Source organism: Zootoca vivipara, chromosome 1, assembly GCF_963506605.1.
Source record: "Zootoca vivipara chromosome 1, rZooViv1.1, whole genome shotgun sequence".
In the NCBI taxonomy this organism is placed as follows: domain Eukaryota; kingdom Metazoa; phylum Chordata; class Lepidosauria; order Squamata; family Lacertidae; genus Zootoca; species Zootoca vivipara.
This window is the reverse complement of record NC_083276.1, coordinates 9,319,486-9,337,712: the sequence shown is the minus strand read 5'-3', so window position 1 is coordinate 9,337,712 and position 18,227 is coordinate 9,319,486. Positions and strand designations below refer to the sequence as shown.

The window sequence follows — 18,227 nt, the reverse complement described above, 5'->3', positions numbered from 1 at the left end:
AGTTGAGTGTTGTTGATGTCACTAGTGCTTTGTGCATCAGGAAATTTGAAACAAAGGCTGTACTAAGCATCAGTTAGGAAAGAGCAACGCAGAATCTATCATAGAATCAAGAGTTGGAAGGAACACCTGAGGGTCATCTAGTCCAACCACCTGCAATGCAGGACTCCTGGCCCACAGCTGTCCCTGGGGGGGCCTGAACCGCCAACCTTCTGGTCAACAGCCAGATGCACTGAACTGTTGCGCCGCAGAGATGTGCACCCCGTATTTTTAAAAGGTGCCTTTTGCTGCTCTGCAGCTACAACTTTGCCACTTTACAGCAATATCCTCTCGACAAAACCTTAATACGATTTACTTTTGCCCTAGTCTTCAGAGCACTGCACTGATAAGCCCTGTTGTATTCTGTGGGGTCTGCAGGAGGAGACAGCCTTGAGGTGCACAGACAGGTCATCAAAAGCTTATTCAAGAGGGCTTATGGGAGATGAGTCCCTGATTTTCTTACACTTTCTTCTTCTGGGTCTCCTTAACAGGACATGTAGTAACATGCATATATTGCACTGAGCTTCCACTGGGTAATAAAGGAAAAATGTAAACATGAAAGCCCTTTTGTAAATTTAATATGAGGTTCTCTGCTCCTCCTTAGTGCTTCTCTCATTCGATTACCCTTTTCTAATTCTAGTCTTCTTTCCCCCAGTCCTTTTTCTTATGGTTTCTTATGCCATTGTCCCAGCTTGTTAGCTGCATAGTTGAAACCAAAGACTAGAGTTGACTAGAGAGAATCTTGAGGTTCCCAGTTCTTGGAGAACTTCGCACTACACTGCACAGATGAAAGGAAAGGAAAAGTTGGGATCACCTGCCTGGGTATTCTACTCTGGTGCCATGCTAAGTTTTGTGTTAAATCCTTCCTGCATTCTCTCCCTGCTTTCATATGTTTCTGCGAAGCTTGAGTTCTAAACTTCAGTTGCGCCCTCTGCTCTTTCCCCACAAAGTAATAGCATCTTGAGTTTGGCATACCGCTGTTTCTTTTACATTTAAACACTGCAGAATTTGAAAAGGCTCCCACACACTGTATTCAGCTGTGGTTGCTGACACTTCCCAGCACAACATTGATTGATGTGGGATTCTGTTTCCATTGACCCGTCATAGCTTTGGGGAAGACTGGAAGGGGACACACCTTAGATGATGCCAGAGCTATGTCTCCTATGACACAAATACGTCAAATCAGAATGGTGTTGTTGACACGAGAAGATCTGTCCCGTTTGAACGGCAAATTAATGGACTCTTTCTTTCACGATTCACAGGGCTATTGTGGCTTTAGTATACAACGTGCTGAAGGCATTTATGGAAATGAACAGCGCCATGTTTGACGAGCTGACGGCCACTTACAAGTCAGATCGCCAGCGGTAACTTTCTATAGCCTTTTTTTTTTTTTGGTCAGCTGCGCATAAAGCCCGCTGTTTTCAGTTTTGGTTCTTATTTTATTTAAACACTTTGCAGTAATTGCATAATTCCCACACATGATTGATTGCAATGCCTCATTCCTCCCCTCCCCGCATGCTCATTAGCCTGGCCCCCGCAAGACGTATAGATGGTTGTTTTTTCCTCCCCTTTATGAGATACAGTACCCATTGCGTAGCTTGTGAACTTGCATTCCTCACAGAACTTCTTTTGGCTCTATGTTCTTAAAGACTTAATTGTATCAAGAATTTTCAGTAGCAAAAAATAAAACAAATCTCTTTTTTTTAATAAAAAACAAACAAACAAACAAACCCCAAATTCATCAATTTGCCCTCACTTTGCTTTGAAGATGGTGTCCAGAATGCACACAGGAACTCTTTGCGAGTCAAGAAAGCTTTCAGCAATTAACTCTCATAACTCACGTCTGACCTTTATTGGAATCTCTAAGCCAGGGGTTCCCAACAAAATTTTCTCGAGGACCCCTCATCGAGCCGCTATTGTGACAAGGACCCCCATTAATTCCTAATCCTAAAATTAAAAAGTGAGAGCCAAATTAAGAGTCTTTTTATAAGAGTCCAGGGAGGAGGGAGGGGAATGCAGAAGACAGGGTACCTGCACAGTAGCGCACAAATGAAGCCGACACGCGCAAAGCATCTTGGGGCGGTGAGCGTTAGTAGAATGCGCGTGCTGCCTCTTTGCAAAACAGTAGTGTTTGTAAAGCGCCACCTAACGGTATACAGCAGAACTACTGCCTCATCTAATTGTAGTTTTGCGCTAGACTCTGCTCATGCAGGAAGCGGCCAAAACAAAAAATCTGTTATCATACAAAATATATTTAATATATTTTTAATTCTAATAGCATATTGCGGACCCCTCTGGCATAGCTCGCGGACCCCTGGGGGTCCACGGCCACCTGTTGGGAACCACTGCTCTAAGCAAAGTGACCCCCCCCCAAGCCTTCCTTGCTTTCCTTCTCCATAATATCTTGATACATTTAAGGCTTTGACATTGCTGGATCTAGAAGAAGTGCCATCCATACGATCATTAGTTGCACCTTAGTTTAAAATGTTTCTCTGTCTTTCCCTTAATCACCCTTCTCCAATTATAGTGCATCATCTTTTGTCTGAAATTTCAGCTTATCCAAAGCAGCAGGTGAAACTAATGAGGAAACTTCGGGAACTCCGGGCAGTTTGCGACTTGGTGAAAGTCGTGCCTTTTGTGAGACTCGGGGTTCCCACAAGCAAAGCGAAGGGTACTGTATGTCATCAAGCCTTGTTAGGTTAGTATAGCCTCTCACACATTCTTGGAGGCCCTAATGTTGTTCAGTTCCATCACCAGGCTGACAGCTCTCTGCTTAACATTAAAAAGAAAAGAAAACTCAAAGAAATGTAAACAGAGGCGTACCAAGTACCCCTTAGCTTTTATAGACTTTATGCCTGTACGCACAGCAAGTCAGTTATGCTTGATTTGTCAATGTTTTGTTTAAGCTAGGCTAGGCTTCTTACATAGTCTCCCAGTACCACCAGGGAATCAGTGGGATGTTGCCGTCTGGATGTAGTGTGGACCTTTTTGCAAACGTTACGCAAGTTTCATCAAGAAACTGGTTAGACTCCTAACAATTAGTGAAGTATTGATTGCGTTTCTGGCCGTGGGTATTGGCGTTTACGGTAACCTCAAAAGATCAAAGCCGAGGCTTCCATCTTCATGCATGAAACACATTTTTAAAATCATGGCATCTTGGAGGCAAGGATCCGGAAAGCTATTTCATTTTAGGTCTTGAGAATCTCCGGCATGGTTTTCGACCTTTTTGTCTTGGAACAGCAGGCTCCCATATCACACCATGATCAGCTTTGAACATTCACTCGGTCTCGAAAATGGTTTTCTGTGCGGCATTGCGGGGTGTTTGAGAAACACAAGCCTAAAGCCCTCCCTGGCCACTAGCACAGAACTCGATGCGCTGTTATTTGGAATCCAGCAGTAAGAAAGACAAGGCATTGCTCAAGTAGAGGATACACTTTGCTAGGGAGTAAGCACTACTGTTTTCAATGGGGCCTCCTCCATAATGAATAATGGTAGGATAGTAGTCCAGGATTGTTCTAACATACAGAATTTTGCCATTTTTAACTATGTACACTATGTATAGTTGATGACTGTGACATTATCTATTGCCTGCCAAGTCAATATATGGCATTCTTAAAAAGTTAAATAGCTGTATCTTAATGTATTTTTAATCTTTTGCTGGAAGCCGTCCAGAGTGGCTGGGAAAACCCAGCCAGATGGGTGGGGTATAAATAATAAATCATTATTATTATTATTTATTATGACTACTACTATAATAAACTTGGGTATAGTTCATTAGCTCTCTGGCAACTTGAAAGTTATGCACATATTAAGTTTATGATCCTGAGAAATATAAAGGTTAAGTAGCAGTTTCTATTTTGTGAAAGGTTGGACCTGAAATTTTGGTCACTTGTCTGGCTGCAGTTCCAGTGGTTTCATTGGTGGTTTCATTGGAAAGAAGCTAAGGACAGTTTTCTGCAAATAATGATTAAGATAAGATTGTATGGGGAAGGAGAGAACAAGAAATGGAATAATAATGTTTTTAAATTAAAGAACTGATGCAGTCTGATAATTAAAAAAGAGATTCAATGAGTTCACTAGAAAGAAAAAATAAAACCACTCGTCACGGATGACATGCATTGCCAAATGAAGCTCCACTGGCTTCCATCTCCATATTATTTGAAGGAACATATTGGGCAGTATGGGTTTGTAATGGCTTCAAATACAGGAACACAATTCCTTATCCTCCAAAACGTCTGCAGTAGTGCATTTGGTACGTAATTGTTTTTATTCTACCTTTGTTTTGCTCTAGAAGGCAGGTTTTCATTAACTTGGATAAAGAAATCCCAGTAAGTGCAGGACAAGACCAGCCGGCAAATAGAGCAAGCGGTGTGATTCCGAAGTCTTGCCAGATTGGGTAGCATTGGATGTTGCAAGGCACCACCAGCTTGGGGTTGTTCCTGTGAATGCCTGGCACTATTCAGTTGCAGGGTTTTTATGTGTGCAGCCTTAAGAGGTTTCAGAGAAAATGCAAAACGTTGGGACAACCCAGTGCATCGTTCTATCTCTAGTGCCGTTTTCTTTCTGTAGCTGTAATGATGTAAGAAGCAAGGTGAAATGAGGCTCGTGAAAACCTGACTTTTCTCTAATGTTTCTCCCCCCCTTTAATTTAACAGTGAGAAGAAAAAGGAGAAGGAACGTGAAGAACTATGGAAGAAACTGGAGGATTTGGAACTAAAGCGGGGTCTTAGGCGGGATGGAATAATTCCAACTTAACAAAAAGAAGCAAAGCAGCATTTAAATAACCTGTGGAGTCACACATGTATGTAGTAGAAGATGGAGCAACAGTTTTCTGTATTGTGCAACTTTACAGTAGATTTCACATTTGTTTCATTATTACAACAGCACTGTATATATCTGTCTCTAAGTAAAGGAAAACAAAACAAAAAAAAAGAACTTCAATCCAAAGTTTGGACAACAGATGGACTTCTCAGAACTTTGCAAAAATAATCATTGTTTTAACCCTTCTTTAAACCAGTCTTCAAAAGATCTGTCGAAATTGCTATGTCCAAATTCCATTGTCAGGACCTCTTCCTTATTTATCATTAGCAGAGAGTGATACAACTTCAAATGTGAACAATCTTAAAATTTAGCTTGTCTTTCTGCTAAACTGTTAAATGTATTTATAGTAAAAGAGAGGAAAAAAAGATTGTCATTTTCTTATGAGTTTGTGTAACATCTTTCTCCTCCGGATAACTATGCTGTAATTTGACTTGGATTTTTTTTGTTTTTGTTTTTTTTCCTTTTTTGCACATCTTCATGAGTTGAATGTTTATACAGATCAGGGCCGTAAAAAATATATATAGAGAGAGGTCCTTAAAATGCTAAGAGTTTGTTCTGGTATACGCAACTTTTGAGTACCAGACCTGCTTTGGTGCTCCTTCAGTGTGAACATTACGAGTAAGTATAATGTGGTTATAGACGGACTTGGGAGGTGTGCATTGGGATTTGTCAATGAATCAGTTGCTTGCGAATTCCAGCTCACCTCACCAATCCTTATCAAAGTGTGCAGTGGCAACAACGCAGACTTCAGTATCCGACCAGTATTAAACTGTACACGGTTGATAAAATGGCCAGATTTGTCTTAGGAATACTGAGGATAAATTATTGCATTGCTATACATTTTCTTTAGGCTATTTGGAAATAATAAAAAAAGAGTACATCTAAAAGAAATTGATCGTGTATGGTCATCATGGAGCTAATATGGGGGTGGGGTGGGGAGTTGAGCAGGCAAGTTGGATTGTTTGAAGTTGTTGCCTTACCTTTCTAAATATTTATTAAACATTCCAGCCAAAAAAAGAAAAATAAGATTCTGTGGTGGTTTTTTGCAACTCTTGTTTCTCATCACATCTTTGCGTTTTGAGCTGGAATGGATTATGGATAACATACTTCAGCATTCTGAACTTGGGTGCTCATTTCCTAATTACTGTATTTGTTACCAAAAGTGGTTCTAAAAAATACTATTGGGGAGGGTGGGGGGAAAGAGAATATTCCAATTCTGGCAAACCTAATGTCTTGAGTATTAAATAATAAAATTTTAAATGATTTTATATCAAAGGTGCATTGTGACCAAATTGTTTAAGGTTAAAAACAAAGCAAAAAAAAATATATGGAAAAAAGAGAGGGCTGTATTATAAATATACATTACTGGCTATCTGCTTTGTATTTAAAAGTGGAATCTCACATCTTTGGTAGATAAAATGCTGATAAGACTTGTGTACAGTATATATTTAGCTAATGCAGGTACATTATTATATACCGTAAGGTATGTGTTTTTCAGGATTTTTCTCCAGGATGCTTTTGAACTGTTATAGACAACATATGACAACAATGATTGATAATCCTAAACCATTGATCCAGCAGTATTTACAGTATAAAGCTGAATTGGTGTTCATAAGTCTTTTGTGATAGTCGCAAACATGAATTTACAACCTGTTGCCATTGATAGAAGTACAGTATAAATACGAGCTTGTATATTTTTCTTCCTGCCATTTAAATATTTGGTAGAATTGGGGGTTTCTTGTTTCCAGGCCAAAAAAATAAAATAAAAATAAAAATGAGAGAGCAGGGATATTCCCCTCTCTGTCAGATGGACTACTGTTTTGGGGTTATCAGGCCACAGTTTGTACATGTGAGTCTTTGCACATGGATATTGTAAACTCAAGAGCTTTGTAAAAACTTGACACTGCTAATTCATTGGGGGGGGGAGGGTGGGTGGAAACCAGAAGTAAACTAGTCATATGCAACACCAAACACAACATGGTTTAATGGGATTAAGCTAAGCCTCTTTTAAGAACATTGACTGGGACTCAATGTATACATGGCAGGTGCTGCCGTAGGTGAAACGTTCTATTTAAAAAAAAAAAGTGCTGGAGCAAAAGGTGCAAGCTGAAATACTGAAGATGAAATAAATTTATAACAAATCATATCCCTTAGACGTCCTTGATTTTGACCAGTCTTTTGTTTCTGCTACAGATTTTTGAAGTTATCCCATGCCTAAAATAGGCTTCGACGAGAACGTTTTACACACCTGACTAAAAGCATTTTACAGTAGTGAAAACCATACTGAAGCAGCAGTGTAAAGGTTATATGTTATGATGATGGTGTTAAAACACACACATGCGTCATTAGTGCTGTATCTTTGAAGGAAGGTCAGTTGATTGCTTGGGTCAGGGTAGATGCTGTGGATATAGTGCCTGTTCCGTTAACACTGCCTTACCTCTATTTTGAAGAGATGGGGAGGGATTTGAAGTTCACGGGTCATTTCCCATTTCCCCAAAGGAGCAACATGCTGGCCACATGACTCCCGGATATTTGCAGTCATCTTTCAACGGGAGACACATTCCAGGCCGTTTGTCCCATAGTCAGCTAGGTGCTGAACACTCTTCATGAGCCCAGGGCCTGTTTCTTAGAAGGTATGGAAATTCAGCCAGCCTTTCTCATGCCTTTCTTTGAGCAAAGGAATAAACACAACAAAGAGACTAGAACGCAGCTCCCAGGGTCAACAATTGATCTTCCTGGAGTGCATGTAAGTAAAAAAGAGAGTCAGGCGGGAGATAGCTGGGAGCAGACTGAGGCAGTTGAAGCAGGGCCTCATCTAGGGCTGGCACGCCCATGAGGCAAGGTGAGGGGACTGCCTCAGGCGGCAGCATCCGCAGGGACAGCAGATCCCAATGTCAGTTTCCCTTCCTCCTCTGTTCCTGATGTAGACCTGTGGTGGGGAGTGGGATGTCATTTTGTGGTTCCGACTCAGGTGCAAAAACGTATTGGGGTGGCCCTGGCCCAGCCCGCCTTTAATGAAGCAGCCTACACTGGGAAAACTAAACACTTTTCACACACAATATATTTTATCTGCCTTTTAAAACACATGAAATGCTTGAGAGGGCGCCGAGATAGCAGGAAACACAGCATTGCATCTGTGCACTGACCTTAAATTTTGTTTACAGCCGCATGATCTCTTACTATTATGGGGGAGCCACACGTGCATTTTAAAAGCCTTTTGTATGCTTTTTTTTTAATAAAGGAGATTGGCTGTGATTCCCAAGTCCAAGGGTAGCCTATGTTCTGCTGCAGTTGGACTCCGTCTTCTATCAGACTCAGCCAGGAAGGCCCAAGGGCCAGGGATGATGGCAGCTGTATTCCGGTAACCCCTGGAGGGGCTGCACTTCGGCTACGCCTGCAGGCATGGGGGCCCTGTGGTCCTCCAGGTATAGCTGAACTACAACTCCTATCTTCCCTAGCAGTTGGCCATGCACGCTGGGGCTGATGGGAGATTTTGATTTGATTAAAAATAATAATTCTACATCACTTCTCATTCAGATGAGCCGTAAAGCGGCTTACAAATGGCAAATACAGTGGTATCTTGGGTTACAAACACCTTGGGTTACAAACACTTAGGGTTATAGACTCCCCTAACTTGGAAGTAGTACCTTGGGTTAAGAACTTTGCCCCAGGATAAGAACAGAAATCGCACGGCGGCAGCGGGAGGCCCCATTAGCTAAAGTGGTACCTCGGGTTAAGAACGGATTTCTGGAACGAATGAAGTTTGTAACCAGAGGTACCACTGTAATAACATAATAGAACAAATACAGCACAAATTGTACAGAGCAATAAGTCATCAGTTTAAACAACTGCAATCCATAAAATGCCATCTATGCAACTAAAAAAAACCCAACAAGCCTAACGGCACAATTGCAACAAGGGTCATATGCTGGGATTCACAAAGTACAGCATTCGCAATCTATAAAACCACGATGTTAACAAAATAGCAACCCAAAAAATAACCCCAGGACTCATAATCTTTTGATCGATTGAGCCCAGCCACCTCATGATTGTAGGCAAAGTCTCTCTCCTTTCACAGTTCTTCCTCTGGAAACAGCTCCCTTATGAAGGATTGCCCTTCATGTGGGTGTTTGGATCATGCTTTGCTGCTGCTTTTTTTTTTTTTTAACTTACATACCGTAGATAGAGGATGAGGTTGCATTTTATGATTTAGCCAGGAGAGGGCAGCAGAAGCTCATTTTCTCCGTAGGAATGCTGTCACCTATATATGAAAAAGCATGCAAGCTCTCTGCTGGTGGGTAGGGAGAAGCCTTTGCATTCTGAGACCTCCACCTGCAAAGCATAGTGATCTAGTGGTGATATAAGGGGGTGAGACAATCTTTCAGGTATCCTGACCCTAAGCTGCTTTACAAATCTAAACCACCACCTTGAACTTCGCCTGGTAGCTAATTGGCAGCCAGTGCAATTGTTTCCACGGCGGGGTAAAGTGTTGGCAATATCCTGCTCCAGTGAGCAGTTGAGCCAGTGTGGTGTAGTGGTTAAGAGCGGTAGATTCCTAATCTGGTGAACCGGGTTCGCGTCCCCGCTCCTCCACATGCAGCTGCTGGGTGACCTTGGGCTAGTCACACTTTTCTGAAGTCTCTCAGCCCCAATCACCTCACAGGGTGTCTGTTGTGGGGGAGGAAGGGAAAGGAGAATGTTAGCCGCTTTGAGACTCCTTCGGGTAGTGATAAAGCAGGATATCAAATCCAAACAACTCTTCTTGAGCTGCCACATTTGGCACCAGCTGCAGCTTCTGGACCAACCTCAAGGGCAGCCCCACATAGGGTGCATTGCAGTAATCCAGTCTGGATGTTCCCCTTGCATGGATGACAGCAGTCAAGCTATCTGGGTCCAGAGATGGTACTAGTATTACAAGCCAAAGCTGCTAGAAGTCTCTCCAGTTACCTGGGCCTCTTGTGACAAAGATAGATCCAGGAGCACCCCCCCCCCAATAGTCCTGCTCTATTCTGCCTTGGTCAGACCACACCTGGAATACTGTGTCCAATTCTGGGCACCACAATTTAAGAAGGGTGTTGACAAGCTGGAACAGGTGAGGGCAACCAAGATGATGAAGGGTCTGGAAACCTAGCCTGATGAGGAACAGTTGAAGGAGCTGGGTATGTTTAGCCAGAGAAGATATGATAGCCATTTTCAGATATCTTGGAATAATAGAATCTCAGAGTTGGAAGAGACCACAAGGGTCCAGAGACCATCCAGTCCAACCTCCTGCCAAGCAGGAAACACCATCAAAGCATTCTTGACATATACCTGTCAAGCCTCTGCTTAAAGACCTCCAAAGAAGGAGACTCCACCACACTCCTTGGTAGTAAATTCCACTGCCGAACAGCTCTTACTGTCAGGAACTTCTTCCTAATGTTTAGGTGGAATCTTCTTTCTTGTAGCTTGAATCCCTTGCTCTGTGTCCGCTTCTCTGGAGCAGCAGAAAACAACCTTTCGCCCTCTTCTATATGACATCCTTTTATTTGAACAACTCCCAGAACTCTATACATCTTTAGGGGAAGCCATGGCCTAAAAGGGCCTTAAATGAATGGTTTGGATACGTCCCTAGTTTTGGAAACCGCTTAGAAGCCATTTTGGCAGCTAAGTGGCATATAAATTAACCACAACAAGAAGGAAATTATTTCAGGAATGGAGAATCTACGGATCTCCAGATATTGTTGGACATGCTGTCGGAAGTTGTCATCCAAAAACATGGGGAGGGCCACAAGTTCACCACCCTTTGCCGAAGAGGACAATTCTTTGGGGAAAGGTTTCATCCTGATTTCTAAGAATTGTCCTTCCTGGCTTGGTTCAGTGAGAAGGAAACGTGGAATTCAGACAGCGCTAATTAGTTCACAGATTATCTCACAGACACAAAGACGATATTTTGACATCCTTTGCACATGCCTGTCATTAGACAATAATTGATTCGCACATGGCCTGTGATTTCAGAGTAGATTCCAAGTGCCGATGATCGCTGAACTAATGGTTCTCCTCGGCAGGACAAAGGAAACACTGTTCTCTTTCTGAAATCCAGTCAACGCAGGTCGCTTGCTCCTCCTTTAGAAATAATGCACCATTAAAGAGCACTCAGCTTTGTCAGGGCCCATCCGGATCTCATTGGTGTTCTGAAAACCCGCACAGAACCAAGCAAGTTCAGGAATGGCCCCAAACCCGCTCCCCCCCCAGCAGTCAGGGTGACGGTAAACCTTCTGCCTCTCCAACTTGGCCTGAGGGGAGGCATTCTGCAGAGCTTTGCCGCTAGAGGCCACCGACAAATGTGGGTATCAGAAACGGGGTGATGCCCTTTGCGGGGTGCCGCCTGAGGCAGCCACCTCACCCAGCCCCATAGGTGGGTCAGCTCTACAGATACTTATACTGTCTAAGGATAGGACCGGCACCAACGGTGAAGCCTTAGATGAATCGCCTCCATCCCAGACACGAAATAACAACAACAACAACAACAACAACAACAACAATTTATTATTTATACCCCGCCCATCTGGCCGGGTCTCCCCATCCACTCTGGGCGGCTTCCAACAGAAGAATAAAACACAATAATCTATTAAACATTAAAAGCCTCCCTGAACAGGGCTGCCTTCAGATGTCTTCTAAAAGTCTGGTAGTTGTTTTCCTCTTTGACATCTGTTGGGAGGGCGTTCCACAGGGCAGGCGCCACCACCGAGAAGGCCCTCTGCCTAGTTCCCTGCAACTTGGCTTCTCGCAACGAGGGAACCGCCAGAAGGCCCTCGGAGCTGGACCTCAGTGTCCAGGCAGAACGATGGGGGTGGAGACGCTCCTTCAGGTATACTGGACCGAGGCCGTTTAGGGCTTTAAAGGTCAGCACCAACACTTTGAATTGTGCTCGGAAACGTACTGGGAGCCAATGTAGATCTTTCAAGACCGGTGTTATGTGGTCTCGGCGGCCGCTCCCAGTCACCAGTCTAGCTGCCGCGTTCTGGATTAGTTGTAGTTTCCGAGTCACCTTCAAAGGTAGCCCCACGTAGAGCGCATTGCAGTAGTCCAAGCGGGAGATAACTAGAGCATGCACCACTCTGGCTAGACAGTCTGCAGGCAGGTAGGGTCTCAGGGTCTCATAAACTCTTTGGGTAGGGTAGGGTAGGGTCTCATAAACGTTTTGGGTAGTTTCAGGCTTCGCTAAAAGGAATGATCCATTCACAGTAGGGCGAGGAACGGAGGGCAGGGGTGGAGATATGGCTTTAAAAATAAACGAGATTTTTCTTTTTTTTAAATGGAAGTATCCCCCTCCAGCTCAGGCTCACCCACACCCTTGCGTAAGTTTTCCGACCATGATGCAACCGACTGGATTTCTTGCCCTAGTAACGAATTCAGAGCCGACTAAAAGGGAGAGCAGGAATCCCTCTCAATGGCTTAGTTGCAAACTTCTGTTTTCCCTGGCAATTAAGCCAAACAGATACATTTTGCCACCTGTTCACAATGGCAGCTTGAATGCTGTTCCATTAAGCTTAGCGGACGCAGTCTGCACAGGTCATAACGAGCGGCCGCCTCGTGATTCTTTTTTCTGTCCACACAAACTGGATGATAGAATTGTAGAACTGGAAGGGAACTCAGTGGTCAACCAGTCCAACCCCCCTGCAATGCAGGAATTATCAGCTAAATAATAATAATAATAATAATAATAATAATAATAATAATAATAATAATAATAATTTATTTATACCCCGCCCATCTGGCTGGGTTTCCCCAGCCACTCTGGGTGGCTTCCAACAGAGAAATGAAATAAAATAATCTATTAAACATTAAAAGCCTCCCTAAACAGGGCTGCCTTCAGATGTCTTCTAAAAATCTGGTAGCTGTTTTTCTCTTTGACATCTGATGGGAGGGTGTTCCACGGGGCGGGCGCCACCACCGAGAAGGCCCTAACAGATGTCAATCCAACCTCTCTTTAAAAACCTCCAAGGAAGGAGAGTCTACCACCTCCTGAGGGAGACCGTTCTGCTGTTGAGCAGCTCTTAACCGTCAGAAAGTTATTACAAATGTTTAGTCGGAATCTGCTTTCTTGTAATTTGAATGCAGGGGTTGAATCCTACCCTCTGGAGCAGCAGAAAACAGGTTTGCGTCGTCTTCTATGTGACAGCCCTTCAGAAATTTGACGGTGCCTATCAGATCACCTCTCTGTCTCCTCTTATCCAGGCTAAACACCCCAAGTTACTCAACCGTTCTTCTTACAGGTACGGTAAGTAGCCGTGTTGGTGTGACGTAGTCGAAACAAGATAAAAAAAAAATTCCTTCCAGCAGCATCTTGTTTCAACCGTTCTTTGTGAGACTTGATTTCCAGACCCTTGATCATCTTGGTTGCCCTTCTCTGTGCACCTTCTAGTTTGTCAATATCTTTCTTCTTTTAGGTAGATGATACATCTTTTTAAGCTATCTGGGAGGATTGAGCTAGAAGACATTGAGGTCTCTTCCATCTCTAAGGCCACACCCATGCATTTAAAAGGCATTTAAAGCACATAACTTCCCCCTTAAAATCCTGGGAACCTTAGTTTGCCAAGGGTGCTGGAAATTGTAGCTTTACGCTGGGTAAACCACTGTTCCCAGGAATCTTTTTTGGGGGAAGCTATGTGCCCAGGTGGCGCTGTGGGTTAAACCACAGAGCCTAGGGCTTGCTGATCAGAAGGTCGGAGGTTCGAATCCCTGCGAAGGGGTCCCAGCTCCTGCCAACCTAGCAGTTCGAAAGCACGTCAAAGTGCAAGTAGATAAATAGGTACCACTAAAGCGGGAAGGTAAATGGCGTTTCCATGTGCTGCTCTGGTTTGCCAGAAGCGGCTTAGTCATGCAGGCCACATGACCTGGAAGCTGTACGCATGGCTCCCTCGGCCAATAATGCGAGATGAGCGCCGCAACCCCAGAGTCGGTCACAACGGACCTAATGGTCAGGGGTCCCTTTACCTTTACCTTTATGTGCTTTAAAGGTATGGTATAGGAGTTACCTAAATTACTATGGTTCTGTTTTTGTATATTTAAGCCATCTATACCCCTTTTGATGACCCTGATGTTGGGAAAGATTGAGGGCACTAGGAGAAGGGGACAGTGACCAAACTGCGGGAGGCAGTGGAAGACAGGAGTGCCTGGCGTGCTATGGTCCATGGGGTCACGAAGAATCGGACACGACTAAACGACTAAACAACAACAACATACCCCTCTTAATTATCTTAGATTCTTAGCTGCATACGTAAACAATTACAAAAAGTGCAGTTAAAACTAATAAGAACAGCACACTTCCTTAAAGGGCCTACTGAAATGCAGAGGCCTTTAAGCAATTTATAACTTAAATAAATTCAAAACGAACAAATGAATGAATGCATTTGTATTCTGCATTTCCTTCAAAGAACTCAAGATGGTATGCATGATTTCCCCCACTCCTTGTTTCATCTTCCCAACAACCCTGCAAGGTAGGTTAGGTGGAGAGGAAGCGACTGGCTCAGGGTCGCCCAATGAGTTTCATGGATGAGTGGGGACTGGACCCTTGGTCTCTCAGGTTCTGGTCCAGCACTCCCCCATAGGTGTTGCCTGCCATCGAAAAGATGCCAGACACCAGAAGGTTTAGCCATGCTGGCAATATTTTAAGATGTCAGAAAGGAGCCGGCCTATAATGCTGCAGTATCGCTATTGTTCCAGGCCTTGACCTCCTCTGACCCTGCCCTTCCTTTAATTGCCCTCAGCAAATCCTTCCCAACTCAATGGCCCCGGAAAATCCACCTCTCCCGCTTTAGTCTTTTTGGGGCATGGCTTTTTCCAGAAGGAGCTTCTCCGCGTGACAAAGTTTGATGCCAATGAAAATAAGTTGGAAACGTTTCTTTTGAGAAATAGCATCGCATTTACTGGAAACATAAGCAGGAACTACTTGACTCAGTTCTGATTAATTAACTGAAAGGGGAAAGCCGGATCAATTTCACAATGGCCTCGGTTGTGAACTCTTTTGAGTTCCGTTGGAATTGAACACAGATCAAGAGCTGATAAGAGCAGAAATGACTTTATTTTGGCACAAATCAAGAGTTTGCACTCAAAAAAGGAGCAGAGATTAATTTGGGTAAAACTATCATTGGAAGAAGAAGAAGAAGAAGAGGAGGAGGAGGAGGAGGAGGAGGAAGAAGAAGAAGAAGAAGAAGAAGGAAAGAAGGAAAGAATAAAGGAAAGAAAGAAAGAAAGAAAGAAAGAAAGAAAGAAAGAAAGAGAAAGAAAGAAAGAAAGAAAGAAAGAAAGAAAGAAAGAAAGAAAGAAAGAAAGAGAAAGAAAGAAAGAAAATACATTCTATTGTTCATCACAAAACAACTCTCCTCTTTTCCACCTGGGCAGGATATGGGTGGCGATATACCTGCAGGTTGAAGGTCAAACCAACCTGTGCAAACAGCAGTTCCAGGTGGCAGTTAGCAAGGCACTATGCATGTATGTACTGAAGCATTTACCTTTTTACCCCACTCCTCAGCCGAAAAGTCTCTCAAACCAGCTTATGTGCAATACATTGAAACAAGAGCCCCTGCCGACAGGCAGACAACCCTAAAAAATAAATACGCCACATAAAAGGTAACAGGACAATGGAGGGAAGAGGAAAGCAGTAGACCCCGTCACCAATTCTTTAAAGTTAAATAGTACTTTTTATCATGACCAGGTGGGGCAGGGAAGAGGTCAGGGACAGGAGAGCCTAATTGAGCTGTTCTTTCAGCAGGTACCAGGGCTCATAAAATCCATTTTATGAATGGGGCACCCTTGCCTTGGAATTCTTATGCTGCTCGTTATTGGCTGGAGATGAGTTGCAGCTCAGGGGTAGGGGGGATGCTTTGCACGCAGAGGGTCATGGGTTCGATTCCTGACGCCTGCAGGCAGGGCTGGAAAAGACTGAAACCCTGTCTGAAAGCCTAGAAACCTCGGAGATGGAAGCCACCCCAACATCTTCTGGTCCAAACCTCCCAGACACGTTTTAAAAATGTAACCATCTATTTAAAAGAAGATGGATACTGAGATGCTGGAAGGTTTGCAGAGGAGGGCGACCAAGACGATCAAGGGTCTGGAAACCAAACCTTAGGAGGAACCGTTGAAGGAGCTGGGTATGTTTAGCCTGGAAAAGAGGAGACTGAGAAGAGATACAATAGCCCTCTTCAAATATCTCACGGGCTGTCCCATGGAAGAGGGAACAAGCTTGTTTTCTCCTGCTCTGAATGGTAGGACCTGAACCAATGGCTTCAAGTTACAAGAAAGGAGATTCCGACTAAACACCAGAAAAAAACTTTCTGAAGGTGAGAGCTGTTTAAGAGTGGAACGGACCACCTTAGAATGTAATGGGCTCTCCTTCATTGCAGGCTTTTAAAGAGAGGTTGGACGGCCATCTGTGCTCATCTTTAGCTGTGATCCCTGCATTGCAGGAAGTTGGACTAGTCAGCCTTTGTGGTTACATCCATGTTATGTACTGAGCTGAATCCTAGAACAATAGGATTCAGAATCAGCGGGAGCTACCCAATCCAACTCCAGGTGGAAGTGAATCCGCAACCTGATTGGCCTGCTGGAGCAGCCAATCAGGCGGCTGGCAGAAGTGAATCTGCTACCTGATTGGCCTGTAGGAGCAGCCAATCAGGCTGCAGGCAGAAGTCAATCCACAATATAATTGGCCCACAGGTGTAGCCCTGAAGTAGCCAATCACGCAAGGCCCATTGTGTAAATAATGTATATAAGCAGATGGTTTTGGGAAAAGAGTGATTCGTCTTCTCTTCTCCTCCTTGATGACTATGAGCTGAATAAAGAGCATGAAATTCACTCTCGACTCCGAGTATATTTCACTGGCGACGAGGATGGGATCCTGCTGAGCTGACCGCCACCACGCACTGCACCGCAGCACCGCCACCTGCTGCACCGCTGCATCGCACCGTGCATCCAGGCTTCAGCTCCAGGACCCAAGGAACCCAGAATGGCAACCGACAGCAGCTTCTCGCCATTCAAACCAGCATCAGGAGACTGGGAAGGGTACGCCGCCCGTTTCAACTTCCTCCTGCAAGCGAAAGAAGTCACCAACGATGCCATGAAGAGGGCGACATTCTTCAGCGTCTGTGGAGAGGAGACGTTTGAAATCGCCCGGGCTCTCCTTGCACCTAGAGATGTCGCTACCGTCTCTTACAAAACAATAATGGAACGGCTGAAGGAGCACTTCTCACCACAGCCCTCGGTGGTAGCTTGCCGAAATGCCTTCTACGCAAAGCGGCAAGCCCCGGGGGAAACCATAACTGGGTTTGTGACCTCCCTCCGCCAAGCCGCCCGGTTATGCAACTTCTCAGAATTGGAGAACATGCTTCGTGACCGCCTCGTCGGTGGCCTGAGGGACGAGATGTTGCAACGACGCCTCTACGCCAAAAAAGACCTCACGTTCCAGATTGCTCTGGAGGAAGCCCTGGCAACCGAAGCCGCCGAGAGGTCAACGCAAGAGGCACGACCGGCCCCGCCATCCCAACCGAGGGTCTACCACGAAGACCTCACCGACGAATCCGAATCTGACAGGGAGGAAGTACACCGAGTACAGCGGCGCACTCAAGCAGCACACACACCACAGCAGCCTCGACGAGAAGGAGGGAACTGTGCAAGCTGCGGGGAGAACCACGAGAGGAGGACCTGTCGTTTCTGCAACGCAGAGTGCAGGCAGTGCAGAAAATTGGGACACATCGCCCGGGTGTGTCGGGCTCGACTCACCCGTCGACAAGCATCAGATGACCGACCCAGGAGCCCCAGGTCACACGGCACCATGCACCAAGGCAACTCAACGGAGATCACGGACTACCAGGTATTCCAGTTGCCCCATCCCAGCACAGAGAAAATTTATATAGAGGTACAGATAGAGGGAGCCCCATGCCGCATGGAGCTGGACACGGGTTCAACTCTATCCATAATCTCGGCCCGAACATTAAGGGAACTGTGCCCTAATGGGGGTCCCAAACTAAGGCCGGCCCCATTCACCCTCCGGGACTTCCAGAAACGTAAGGTCCCTACTATGGGGGTGGGGACCTTCAGGGTGCAATATCGAGGGCGAAAGCAACAATTGGACTTGCTGGTAGTTAAGGGCCCCTACGTTAGCTTACTGGGACTGGCATGGTTTGGACCTCTGGGGCTAGCCGTTACCGGGGTGAACCGCACTAGCTTACAAGTGGACGTGGACGCCATATGCAAAGAGTTTCCAGGGGTTTTCGATGGGGCATTGGGACGATATACAGGACCCCCCATTGCCCTACAGTTAGACCCCGCTGTACGACCCATCAGACACAAGGCCCGCCGGGTCCCGTTCGCCCTGAAACCCCGCATAGACG

General features: G+C 44.9%; 1 protein-coding gene across 5 annotated transcripts in view; it reads left to right on the top strand.

The window, feature by feature from the left end:
• PPP2R5E (protein phosphatase 2 regulatory subunit B'epsilon) overlaps positions 1-6,217 on the top strand; it is a 79,331-nt gene extending 73,114 nt beyond the window's left edge. For 4 of the 5 annotated variants that reach the window (XM_060271399.1, XM_060271392.1, XM_035104404.2 and 1 more), the window contains exons 13-15: positions 1,299-1,400; positions 2,591-2,734; positions 4,692-6,217. In XM_060271399.1, the coding sequence (XP_060127382.1) occupies positions 1,299-1,400; positions 2,591-2,734; positions 4,692-4,791 (346 nt within the window). In that variant the 3' untranslated portion in view covers positions 4,792-6,217. The remainder of the gene's footprint in view (positions 1-1,298; positions 1,401-2,590; positions 2,735-4,691) is intronic. The other variant, XM_060271402.1, reaches the window with a different exon arrangement.
• Positions 6,218-18,227: the final 12,010 nt, after the last annotated feature.